The 13563-nt window shown below is 38.8% G+C and overlaps 2 protein-coding genes across 3 annotated transcripts; one reads left to right on the top strand and one right to left on the bottom strand.

Moving 5' to 3' along the window:
• Window positions 1-981: 981 nt before the first annotated feature.
• On the top strand, window positions 982-6916 carry LOC134641761 (dicarboxylate carrier SLC25A8-like). Its single transcript, XM_063494300.1, has 6 exons — window positions 982-1433; window positions 3449-3656; window positions 4822-5025; window positions 6273-6374; window positions 6451-6631; window positions 6712-6916. Exons 1-6 carry the CDS (start codon window positions 1308-1310, stop codon window positions 6809-6811), a joined length of 921 nt encoding a protein of 306 aa, XP_063350370.1. The 5' UTR covers window positions 982-1307; the 3' UTR covers window positions 6812-6916.
• A 59-nt stretch (window positions 6917-6975) lies between these two features.
• Window positions 6976-13183, bottom strand: LOC134641762 (vacuolar protein sorting-associated protein 37A-like). Of its 2 annotated transcripts, none has more exons than XM_063494302.1 (4): window positions 13052-13183; window positions 12127-12298; window positions 11964-12037; window positions 6976-10994 (listed from the first exon to the last, which is right to left on the bottom strand). In XM_063494302.1, the coding sequence occupies exons 1-4, from the start codon at window positions 13157-13159 to the stop codon at window positions 10596-10598; spliced, it is 753 nt and encodes a 250-aa protein (XP_063350372.1). In that variant the 5' UTR covers window positions 13160-13183; the 3' UTR covers window positions 6976-10595. The 2 variants fall into 2 exon arrangements, with proteins under 2 accessions (XP_063350372.1, XP_063350373.1); XM_063494303.1 differs by having other exon boundaries at window positions 11964-12034.
• Between the last annotated feature and the right edge of the window lie 380 nt (window positions 13184-13563).

Below are 13563 nucleotides of genomic sequence, written 5' to 3'. Positions count from 1 at the left end.
AGAAATGTGATACACATAATTGGCATCAAATAAAAAAATGCAAAAAGGAGACGCATAAGTCAGGATAACTGGGAATATTTATGGAAAATGTGGTGGCAGTTAAAGTTGAACATTTGAGTGTTATCAGAAGGGAAAAACAGAACTGTGGTTTAGTTGATAATAACAACAACTATATAAAAGATAAATATGGAAGAGTGGGGAGGTGTGATCTCCAGACTAAACTTTTCAGATAGTGGTCCTACTGAAATATTAACACACCTACAATTCCTGTAAATAGAAGGTTTAAATACATAATCCTAAAGATGTATGATAGCAGAAACATCCTGAATTGATCTAAAAAAAACAACCACATATTCATGATACAACACCCAAATGACACTGCAGGGTAGCTTTGGGGATGTAACATAACTCAGTTAAAGTTAATCCTGAACCATTTACTCCTGTACTGAAGATGTTGTGAGGCTCTATTATACTTTGGGGGCATTTTGTTGCCATGGTTTGAGTCTTCTTGTCCCTCTTAGAGGAAAATGTCACTGCCGTTCAAGAGAAAGTGCAATTTCTATAATAAAAGACTATCCTCATACCTGTGGTGTAGAAGAAAGGTGGTGTATAAATTATAAATAAAAAGCAGGGTTATTTCCCAGAAGAATGGGAGGACATTATCCGCACCAAGATACATAAAACTTTCCTGATGACCAGTACTTCACTAACACGCTGTTTTTATTTCCTTTAATTTGTCACCTTTCGTGCATGAGCTCTGGTTTACTAAACCACTTTAGCACCAGTCTGCCCAGCTGTCTAACCAGTAAACTAAAGCTTATATAGGGCTGGACCAGCTCTTATGCGCCTCAGCTCTTGTCGGGTGACACTGAAATTGTTTTTATTTTTTTATTTGAAAGCAGGTGGATCATGACAGAGAACACCGATAAAGAACAATCTGGGGTATTCCGCGCATGTGTGTGATGAGTATCTGGAGTTCAGGCAGGGCGGTGCAGCAGGTCCGTTCAAAGTCAGTAAATGTGGGCCAGGCTTCACTCATCAGCTGCGCAGTCGAGTGTTTGTTGACATGCGAAGATACCGGCTTTGTTCAGTTTGCTTTCGACTTCTTGTCGTGAGCGTTTCTGCGTAATGGCACAACGACGCTGTTCCCTTCAAACTCCAAACTTTCTTTTGCATGGAGCTTGACCTACATCGCTTTTATTCGTTTCCGGACACGAAGGATGAAATGATGATTAGTCCTTCAGTGCGCACTTTGTTATTTAAGTTTTGTTGTTGGTGAGGCTTGCTGTTGAGCTCAGGCACTGATCATGGTTGGAGGGAGAGCGGCTGATTTGGCGCCCACAGCTGCTGTTAAAATCTTCTCAGCTGGAACAGCAGGCTGCGTGGCGGACCTGGTCACCTTCCCACTGGACACCGCCAAAGTCCGGCTGCAGGTGAGGCATCAGGAAGCCCCACCCGCCTCATGGTATTTCCAACTATAGCCACCTCAAAATATTCTCGGTAGTTAAAAGCTTTATATTTTATAACAAAAATTGTAACAAAATTCAGAATATAAAAAAAAAAAAGTGAAAAATTGGTGCACAGTGGGACACGCCCTCCCCCCGACCCGGCCCAGCTTATCGTGTAAGTGTTGTTTCCTTTTTTTTTTTTTTTTTTTTTTTTTTTTTTTACATTTTATACATATTTGTCACACTTAAATGTTTCAGATCACCAAATTACCGAAACCCCAAAGTCCGTTTTTAACTGATGATTTGAGTTATTAAAGAAACAAGTGTAACGTGAGGGTTCACTTGATGGTTTGGAGTCTCTCTGAATAATTAGGAACAGCAAGATGGAGACAGATAACTTTCTTAGCAGCCTCTTTACTCTCAGCATACAGCAACAACAAAAACCAACACTTCCTGTGTGCCGCCGTCATGAATACTTCACTGGGCTCTCAGAAGCCAGGAAATCTTATAGTCAGATCAATGCAGAGAAAACAACTAGGTAGATATAACACATACTTATTACTGCTTTGAACATGCATGTGTAAACATTCAAATGTGTAAACATGTAAATATCAAAACACGTAACCACCAAATAGCTACATAACTAGCTCTATAACCCTTGTAAATGCCTCTTTGTATATCAAATTACCTTTAAATTTACTTCCACACTTTACACAAGATATCCAAACCTACCTGGCCTTATGTGAAAATGTCAAATTTACTGTGACCACTCAAAGTTCAATTTCACTAGCCACACCCAGGTGTGATTACTGCCAGAACCTGTCTAAAAAGTCAAGTAGGCTAAAATATGACACAGTTCAAAGAAACAAAAAAACAACAACATGTAAAACAAAAAGTCAGTGAAAGCTATCAGTCTGGAAAAGGTTATAAAGTAATTTCTAAGGCTTTGCGACTCCAGTGAACCACAGAACAACATCTGAAGAACTGCAGGCCTCACTTCAGCTAGGGTCAGAGGTATAGAGGTGATGGGAATGTGATGGTCTCGAGCTGCTTTGATGCTTCTGAGCGACTTGCTGTAGTTAATGGAACCATGAATTCTGCTCTCTACCAGAACATCCTGAAGGAGAATGTCCAGCAATAAGTTTGTCCCTTCAAACCCAAAAACACTTGAGTTATGCAACATACACACTAGTGTTTTGGATCCTTGTCCTGCTCCTAAATAGTAAACTGACTGGTTCTTATATAGTGCTTTTTTACTCTGAGCACTCAAAATGCTTTACACAACCTCATTCACCCATTCAAGCAAGCAATTTTTGCTATGTTTTTTCTATCTACAATTCACACACATTCATACTCCGATGGATGCATCGGAGAGCAACTTGGGGTTAGTATCTTGCTCAAGGATATTTGGCATGTAGACTAAAGCAGCCAGGGATAGAACCACCAGTCTTCTGATTAGCAGATGACCTGCTCTAGCACCTGAGCTATAGCCACCCCAAATGGCCTTGTCAAAGTGGGAACTGGCCTTATCAAACTCCAGACTGAAATCCTATTGAGATGCTTGGGAGTTATTTGAAACTGGCTGTTAACACCTGTTAAAAACAATGTGTTTTTTTACAGGCGTAACTAACAAAATTGCCAGCGAGTGTCAGTTTTCCCAAATTCATTGAAGTTGCCATATCTGTCTAAGAGCATAACAAATAACATTTATTCATAATGTTACCACATGAGCATTTTTAGGATACTATAGATATAGATTGTTGTCAGCCAATACAAGGTTACCTGTGTTTTGGCTGACTAGAAGATAAACTGCTTTTCATGTTGTCTAACCCCCTAGTTCAAGCATATGCTCAGAAATATCTCAACACTGGTGCATGTTACACAAATTTAACCTAACAATTAAGAAAGCAGCCTGATCACAGACATATGTGCACATTTTCCCTCTAAGTGAGGCGGTGAGGCTGATTGCACATCTTGAACCTGTTATTATGTTTCTTCAGGTGCAAGGTGAATCCAAGCCCTTACTGAAAGGCCAGAGGGCGGAATACCGAGGTGTGTTTGGCACCATCTTCACCATGGTGAAGACAGAGGGGCCGAGGAGTCTGTACAGCGGGCTGGTGGCAGGACTGCACAGACAGATGAGCTTCGCCTCAGTCCGCATCGGCATGTATGACACCATGAAGCAGCTCTACACCCGAGGCTCAGGAAGTACGTCTGCATCAAAACCACATCGCACGACTCAGTACACAGCAGGTTACAGCCAGTGTACTCCACCTCAGGAGTTTCACAACCACCAAACAAATTTAGCCTGTTAAACCTATTGCTGTTTTTGAGCTGGACTTTGTATTATTTGCCTTGTTTGGATGGATTTATTGTTTCTGTCCGATGTCTCTTTATGTTATAATTTAGATTTCACAGCTAAAGATGGTACAGATGGAAAACAGAAAAAATCCTTGCAGGTGATCCAGATGTGCAAAAATTCCTTTACTGTGAGTTTGATGTCAGTGTTTCACAGCTTTCAGGAAATACATGCCAGTCAGCAGGTATAAACATGTAAGAAATTATGTTCAGAAAGAGACGTTTAACTGATGTTTAGAGCAACTGGTTAGTTTAGATTTTTTTTTAAGATTTCTTAAGGGGCTAATGAGCTCAAACACCCCCTTCCTAATATCTGAAAATAGACTTCAGAAATTGAAAAGTCCTGATCATCTAACCGGAAATCAGACTCAGACTAAAATGAGTATAAGTCTAAGACCTTAATCGCCTGAACTTCTTTTGCAGAAAATGCCTCCATGATGTAAGCCATGGAGAAAAAAATTTCCTCTTTCAAGGAATGTGTTTATGCCAGAGGCCTCACCTATTCTAACTATGTCGCTGTGGCATTATTAAGCAATCCAGATTTCCACCCAGATCAACAAAACTTCAGAAGTTAGAGATACAACAACACACCCGCTTGTTCTCATGTCCATGTCCCACCCTCTCTTTCACTTTTTCTCTGGTTTTTAAACTCTCCCAAAGGCACAAGGACATCTTCCTGACCTTGACAAGGCCATCTCCAAACTATAATCTCTGGCCTAGCTTGTTGCTTTATTTAGTGAAATTATCAATTAAACCAGTTTGAATGAATAATGTTCTACCAAAGAAAACAGTGTACGTCTGCCCCAGTAGGAAATGGTGCTTGAAACCTGAGAGAAGAGGATCAACCACATAGAAAGTAAAATATTAACTAGCTTCCTATTAAAAGCATAACTGAAAAATTTTGTGCATCCAGGTTTCACTATGATTATCCAAACTGCACCAACTTTGATTTCTAAACGCTGTGTGTCTTTGTTTGTGGCACCAACATGACATAAATCTATTGCTTGCGTAACAGATGCTGGACTAGGGACTCGACTGCTGGCAGGTTCCACCACAGGAGCGATGGCTGTGGCTTTTGCTCAGCCCACTGACGTGGTGAAAGTCAGGTTCCAGGCTCAGGCCCGGCGGCCTGAGAGCGGCTCTGTCAAGAGATACAGCAGCACGATTGATGCCTACAGGACCATTGCCAGGGACGAAGGTTTTAAAGGCCTCTGGAAAGGTATATTGAAATACACTCCACAGGGTTTAGGTGTTATTAATGCACAACATGACATCCCTAACACCACTGAGCAGCGGTCATCTTGTAGCAGTCATGACTTATATCATTATATTTGTTATAGCTTGCCACAGGGATGATTCATGTTAGCCTCTGAGCTGTAACATCATGGTCAACAAAAAGGAAAAAGCAAAAAGCAAGGGTTTAGGGTCATGTTAAAAATATAAGCTCTGAGGGAAACAAAAGTAAAAATCATACTTACACAAGTTAGTGGCGCTTTTATGGTTTCTGCAGCCTAACACTTATGTTAGGTCACAAATTAGACCACAGTTGACTGACTTCAACTGACTTGTCCCCAGAATTTTACGGAGTCTTCTGTTGGCCGAGCACCTTCTCAGAGAAACCGGCTGCCTTATGTGCAGATTTTATGTTGCAAAACAAAGATGTGAACCTTACGTTACTTCAGGCATCTGACAGAGAGCCCACAATGACCTTGGGAAAAACCAGCACATTTTCAGATTAGTCTTCCTAAAGAGTCTAGAAATCTTTGGACAGTGACACATTTTTCATAACTCTGCATGCTTGAGTGCAGACTCTCAGCTTTAACTTTTAACCCTAAACCTTATTTGGGGGTGAAATCATTACATTTCTATGTGCTTTTCTTAATCAGTGTGGATTAATAGTTCAATATATGCATTTTTTTGTGTCCTTTAACCATTAAAACTAGAATTAATTTAGACAATGCTTCAAAACAACGGTCCAAATACAGCAAGTACCCAGAGATGTTACCACGATGGCTGTTGAATGGCAAGACTTGCTTCTAGAGGGACTTGTGGATATTTTTTTTAAATTAGCAGCCAGTGAGACTTCTACATGATCATTGTTTTCTCCCCATGAAAGCCCTAAATAAATTGCACAATACATTTTTAAGGAATAAGCAAATATGCCACAAATTTAAACTTATATATCCAAAGTATTTCCTTTTATTTTTTATCTTCTCACTCCATTTTTCTAAAAAGAAATTGCAAATTTCTGCTGATAATGACATGAGTGTGCTGCTGAAACTGATACAGGATTTAAAATGAGATGCTGTTAACTGTTGATATCTGAGGCCGGTATAAGAATTTCTTCTTTATAGCAAAGTGAAAATCATGACTGATTTTCATGACTGTTTGATGACAGCGCAGGTTTTTTAAGACTGAATATACCAGAGAAAGAAAGGTGTTCCTATATTTTTGCTGTTCTTACAGGTTGTCTTCCAAATATAACTCGTAACGCCATCGTAAACTGCTCTGAGCTTGTGACCTATGACATAATGAAAGAGCTCATCTTGGAGTATAACCTGATGACAGGTAAGTGCAAATCTTTCTAACTCTCTCTCCAGCGTCGTGTTTGTTTGTTTAAATAACAAATCAGTTTTTCCTGCAGACAACATGCCGTGCCACTTCACCGCAGCATTTGCAGCCGGTTTCTGCACCACGATTGTAGCATCCCCTGTGGATGTGATAAAGACACGCTTCATGAACTCAGTGCCTGGCCAGTACAGCGGTGCTGTTAACTGTGCTATAACCATGCTGATTAAAGAAGGACCAACAGCTTTCTACAAGGGGTAAGGAATGTATTTTTGAAAATCAAGCATGACAGAGTGACTCCTACACACATTCTTGTTTCATCTGATTTCTTTCACAGCTTTGTGCCTTCATTCCTTCGCCTGGGTTCCTGGAACATTGTGATGTTTGTGAGCTACGAGCAGATAAAGAGAGCCGTGATGAGGTTTCAGCAGTCCTGAAAATCTTTGCTCGGACCTGTTTGCCTGTTGGTTTGATACTGAAGCTATGCAGCCATTGTAGCACAGTTATTGTTGTTGGTTTAGACCTTTTCATCCTCAAGAATAAAAGTGCACATCTAACAAGGTCAAACCCCAAAAAGAAACTGCAGTGATGATTGATTTTTATTTTTATTTTTAAAACATTTATTTAAATATTTAATAATTCTTTTCTTATATCTCCAAAAGCCCTCTTTTCACACGAGGGATGTTAATGTTTACTGGCACACTTGAACAGACGCACAAGACAAAATGCCCACAGTGCATTCTTTAAGTTGTATCTTTCTTAGGCAAGTTTATGCATTCAGTGCATTTGCTTCCAAGTGTAGTAATACACGCATGAATGGAGAAGCACAAAGCTGAATTTAGATGTGTAAAATAACAAATGACTGTTGGATATATACTGATAGAACAGGTCGAACATGTTTCTGAGGCTGTAAAAAAGAATACAGGAAGTGCAAATGTATGTAAATATGTAGCCCAGAGTAGTTATCCCATTTCATACTGAATTTTTCCAAAGCATACAAATAACCAGGTCATATGTCACCTTTTGGAATGAGCAGCTCCTATTTTTATTTTTATTTTATTTCATGGATAAGGTAGAAATGTTTGTTTTATGTTAGGCCATGATTGAAAAAACTGAGATAACATGTATACTCTACTCACACTCTTCAGAAAGGCCTGTTCCTGGATACTAGAGAAAAGGGCAAATTGTTTATTATAACCGCAGATTCAGGAGGAACAACAGCTTTCATTCTGGTTGTGTAATGGTGGGCCAGCTCTTTATCATCCTGAGGTGCATGGACATTTGCCCACCCAGTCTACCTGTGTTTTGTAGGAGGTAAATCAGGAGTAAGGGTGTTGAGCAAACTGTTCTGGTTTGCTGCTTCACAATTCCAGCAATAAGTCGCTCATTCTCAGTGGGTGCTGGATAATGATGACCAAAACAAATAGGCCTCTTTTTAGTTACCATGTTCAATAATCTTTTGCTTGGTGGCTTTGAACCCACCATCTTCTCTGGTCATATGCCAAGTTATGCTAAAGTGTTATTATTTCAATTTCTGCTCAAAATGCATAGATATATAATTCTGCCACATTTTTAGAACTTATATAACTTATAACTTATATAACTCAGATCAGTATTGTGACAGATGAGATTAAATGGGTTACATTAAATCCGACATAATATTTGTTTTCTAAAATTTCTCAGTCTTCATTGAAAACTTGAACACAGCACTCATAGCATATGTTTGCTCACTGGGTTTAAGCTACTGTGGGAAAACTCCCTGTAAGCCTCATATATTTTCTGTATTTTGAGTAAAATTATTGCTTTGTGACTTTTGTTGTTTTGTTTTTTTTAAGCGAATGTATTGCTGGGTCAGGGCATTTTTATCTCTTAACCTCTCTCTAACCTCATATACGAGGTTGACTGTGTGTGAGTTAGACTCTATGTATAAGTATACTGGTTCACTTGGTCTGTTGCACTTGTATGCCTGTCAATTATGTCTAATGTATGGTTTATGCTTTGACAGACTGGACTGTCCTGTTTAAAGTTTTAAAAATATGAATAAAATGTAAATGAAATAAGAAGGCAGTAAGTAAAAGGACAAAATTTTCTATAGGGGGCCAAATGTTGACCCACACACATACACAATGAACCTCATCATGTGTTACTATATACCTGCTGTACTACAGGATGCTGTTACAGATACTCTTCTGTATAATCCCCCATGAGACCTTTCAGGGAAACAATACAGAGTGTGAGAGTGTGAGATTCAAGCCTGTAAAAGACTTTTCAGGCTAGAGGATGCAAGCTCCAACAAATATTTCATGATAGTTCATCTTTCTTATGCCATTTGTATCATTCTTGGTGTGTATACAAGCTTATTAACAAAAGTATCCACATATTCAAACATAATCGAGTTTCCTGCCAAACAATGCAGAGACACGGAGGTGAACAGCACAAAACAACCAGCTGACAGACAAGAAAATTGCCCAGTTTGAGTCTTGCAGGACAAAAGACGCTGCTGACAAAGATGAAACTGAAGTCTGTGCTGGAACAAAAGCCCGTATACATGGTCCACCTTGCTAATCATCTCCATGGCTGAACTGGTATGGCAAAGTGTGGTGGACCACATGGCACCCTGGCTAACCCTAATGTCTGCTCAGGCGAGTCCATGTTGAGCCAAAGCAGGACATGGACTCGTTGGTCTTTTATCAAAAGACTTTGAGCGTGGACATCATCATGAAGGAAACGTTGTTTGTGCTCCTTCTCTGACCTTGGCAGGAGTCTCTGGGCATAAATGGCTGCAGGTGTCGAGTGTCAGTGAGCAGTTCAAGTTCACCACAGAGAAAACATTACTGTGTTCTAACCAGTTTATAATTACTGACAGCGTTTACAGTAAAATCACCTTAAGTTAAAACTCTGTAATCCAAATGATCAAAGTTTGTTACTTGGAAACAAAAAAACAAACTTCCTGGTGTCCTTTGCATTGATTTGGTTACATGCCAACATCCACTGCCTTCTTATTTAAACAGGTTAAAAGCTCAGAAGCATTTAGTTCAGGTATTTGCTCCTAGAGAGAAAATGAAACTGTGTTTGTGTATCATCTGCTACTGTAAATTACCATTTTTCCTCCTGTTATTGTTGGTGGGGTTTACTATGTTAAAATAGTATATCTGCAGTGTATGGTTCTATGGACACTTGTTTCCAGCACTGAATGAATAAAACTTGAAATTTTTCATTATGAATGGCATTTTTTTCAGTTGTGGAAACAACCTCCATATCGATCACCTGAAATCATGTATCATGTGCAAGCAAAACAAAACTTTAGAAAAAGTAAACGGGGCATGGTTCATATGCCTTTCTAATGACTTCAGATGCACACAGCCACCTTTAAATGAATAGAAAAGAAGTCAGCTAGATGAGTTGAATTTTGCCCTCCAGACAGAGTCCTATACATCAATAACGACCTCAGGTGTATTTAGAGAACTAGGGAAATCAAGTTAGTTTCACCTTGTAATTTCATGCAGTGAAACTCTTGCAGCGTCTATACTCAAGACACAGAACTGTCATCAACATCACTTAAAAAGTGCTTCAAAAGATACCTTTGCGTAAGGTCAGCAAGAGTGTTATCCCATAATATTCCACTAATGACACTAGCATTGACAGCTGAGTGGTATCCATTATGTGCTGGCTGTGAGTTAAAGACACAGATCTGGTGTGCAAAAGATTTAAAAAAGAAAATAAAACGCTACCTTTCAGGATTTCAAGGTCTCTATAGAGTTGTGAGGCAGTAGAGTAAATACATTAGGAACTGTTTCTGAGGGGAGTTGGATGATTCCCCTCCCCCCCCAAACAAACAAACAAACAAACAAACAAAAAAACCCAAATAAAACTCTGAGCTATGAAACGCTTTATCTTTAGTCACTTTGCATTTGGTAGCTTCTTTAAAATGTCCATGTTAAGTTTGTTGAGGGTGATTTAAGTGGCTGGTCAGTCATCAGTCCAAACAAACTGAAAATTAACTAATTCTGGTCCCTGCCCAGTTAACTAGTGGTCTAGTCCCCCAAAGAACCCCTTTCTGCAGAATAAACAATAAACCTGCTGAGTTTTTTTCTGATATAACTGAATATATTCTTCTACCCATGCTTTACTGCTTTTCAATATTTATTTATTGTATTTATTTATTTATTTATTACAACAAACACATTAATCCAGACTAAATTTGATTAAAAATCCATGACTTCAGTGCGGTGCTTGTTGGTGCCTCCTCAGCTGCATGTTCAGTGGCTGAAGACGGATGGGTTTGCGGCCTCGGAGGTGCACTCCCATTTGAAGGAGCTCATCCTCATCAGAGCAAAACAGCGAAGGCTGGATACAGGGGACAGTGTTTATGTGGGCGCCAAGCACCAGTAGGAATGGAGGTAAGACAGCAGCTGTGGTCAAACTGACTTGCTCAGGAAGGCCCAGAGACAAATAGTGATCCTCACTGAGCCTTTGTGCTGTTTTTGTTTCATTTCTGATTATCTCCAGCAGTTTCTTCACCAGGACCAACCTGATGTGGTGGAGTTTCTGGGAGCTGACAAAGAGCTCCAAAAAATCTTGTATTGCTGTCTTTCCATCTGTAAACCTCTGAAACAGTAGCTGTGAGACAGAAACACATACAGAAGGTGTTTTGCAGCACATTAGACCACAACTTGGCTCCAGCATCATTCTGAAATGTTTGTGGGTATTAAAGTGGGAAAAATTTAGCTTGCTGTTCATATATATTTGGAAACTTTTTTTTTTTTTTTACCTGTTTAATGAAACATATTCCAATGGCAGTTATATAATGGACATGGACATACTGTCTAGACTCTTAGCTTTCATTTGAGGGTATCAACATTCAAATTGGATGAAGGGTTTAGGAGTTTCAGCTCCTTAACATGTGCCACCCTCTTTTTAAAAGAACCAAAAGTAATTGGACAATTGACTCAACGTCTATTTCAAGGGCAGGTGTGGGCAGTTCCTTCATTATGTCATTGTCAATTAAGCAGATAAAAAGCCTGGAGTTGATTTGAGGTGTGGTGCTTGCATTTGGAAGATTTAGCTGTGAACAGAGAACATGGGTCAATGCAGCTCTCCATGCAGGTGAAACAAGCCATCCTTAAGTTGCAAAAATAGAAAAATTGTGGTATTGTACAAAACTAAAATTAGAAAAACATTGTCTCTGTCCAAATACTTTTTGACCAAACTCTATATATTTATTGTGTTTTTAGGATTGTTTTTATAATTGGATAATAGTTTGCCACAACTTTGCCAGACAGAGTGAACATATTGAGCCAATGCAGGGATATTACTCCTGAAATAATATAAGTGTGAAAAAACAAAAGAATCCTATGTTTTGTTTATTTTTTTTATTTACTTGGCAAACCTTTTATTCCTACAGATCTTGATCCGGCAGATCTTTCTGATGTAATCCAGTGAGATCTATTTACTATCGTCTTATTATCAACAAGGTATTTGAGTGTGTGACGTACCGTGACAGAGTTGATTAAAGAAAATACTTCATTGATCACAGATCAAGAAAGTGGCTCTGCAAATTATTAAAAAAAAAAAACATTGTTTCCTCACCTCAGACTCCTCCTCTGCATGTCTGATCTTGTTCAGGAGACACCAGTGAGCATAATGAACACTGTATTTTTCTGCTATAGTGAGAAATGAAAGTGTTTCAGCATGTTGTCTAAACAGTTTTTGGACAGGCAAAAAAAATCAGACCAGAAGGGATTTCACTTACCGAGTTGATCTTGTTTGGCCTGAATGATGCTTCTGAGTTTCTTCAGCTCCCTGTACTTCACTGCAAGCAGCAGCTTTGCATCTCTAAATTTGGGTTTCTGGGTAAGATTGACTTTGGCCAGCTTTTGATTTGAAATCCGTATCTTTTGCGCAGCCTGCTGGAGCCTCTGAAACTAAAAAAGCACCACATCTTGTTTTAGAAACAAGAAATGAATTAGTGCTGTGCTTTTCCCCTATATGTGCAAAAGTAAATAACAGCAGACCCAAGATGTTTGATTGATTACTCAACTGGGAGGAATGTATTAGTCGCTATTATAATGTTTGTTTAAATCTTTTTTTTTAAGCAATAAATATTAAATACTTGATGGTCAAAGATTATAAAATGGAAGAGGTTCTACTGTGAATTTATAGTGAAAATAGTAATTAGTTCCAGTCCTGCATTAATGATTTTATAACACTGACGAATAGTAGGACATTGACAGGGACCATTTTTATGTAACAAGTATGAATACTTTTAATATTTCTTAGAGTATTTTACTGTGTGTCATTAGAAGCAGAGTAACCTACTTAACACATTTACCACCCAATGCCCTCAATTAACGATGTTGGTAATTACGAAAATAATTTTCTCTGTCTTTATTTACATGTGTGCACATTATATTTGCAATTTTAACATATAATTATTGTTTTTATCCATCATTTTTGGAATACATTTGGAGTAACACATTATAAAGCATATTAACATTTTTCTTTTTATTAAGATGCCTAATTACAGTTATTTACTTCACTTATTTACTTCTCGGAGATATCCAGGGTGCAGGCTCAAATTTGGGAAACGTGGTCTAATGAATTTGTTAAGCACTGCCACGTTTAAAAGAATCCGAATACTTCTTATTCGTGTTAGTTTAAACATCTTTTTCACTCACCTTTTCACTGCTCCTGGCCATGTGAGTTATTTTGTCCTCGTCTTCCAGCAGCTCTCGCAGCTCTCTGGTTCTTCGGACGCCGAAGTGAAACTGGACCGGCAGAGACATGCTGACCGTCCGTGCTCTGGATGCTCTCTGTCTACTCAGTATAACACCTGATGGCTCCTGAAGCGTCCATCGGGAGCTGTTGATGCTGCATTCAAAGACCGTCAGAGGTTATACTACTGCAGAACTTGTGGAAGTAAACATGACTCTTCCTTTGAAAGTTTGACATCCTGGAGAAAGAAATGTTTTGTATTTTTTTTGTTGTAATTTTTTTTTAAGTCTGCCGAAAGTTGCAAAGTTAAACTAAAACATATTTATGTTTTAGTTTAACTTTGGTAAATTGGTAAAAATGCTTCTTTAAGCTTGTGTGAACCTTTCGCACAAAAAGGTCTGTGTGGTTTTCTTTAGGAGTGTCTTAAAACTGAGTTTGAATGTGTAAAAATACCTGAAACACATCATCTATTAAT

The sequence above is a fragment of the Pelmatolapia mariae genome, linkage group LG14 (assembly GCF_036321145.2).
Source record: "Pelmatolapia mariae isolate MD_Pm_ZW linkage group LG14, Pm_UMD_F_2, whole genome shotgun sequence".
Classification (NCBI taxonomy): domain Eukaryota; kingdom Metazoa; phylum Chordata; class Actinopteri; order Cichliformes; family Cichlidae; genus Pelmatolapia; species Pelmatolapia mariae.
This window is presented reverse-complemented; position numbering and strand designations above follow the sequence as displayed.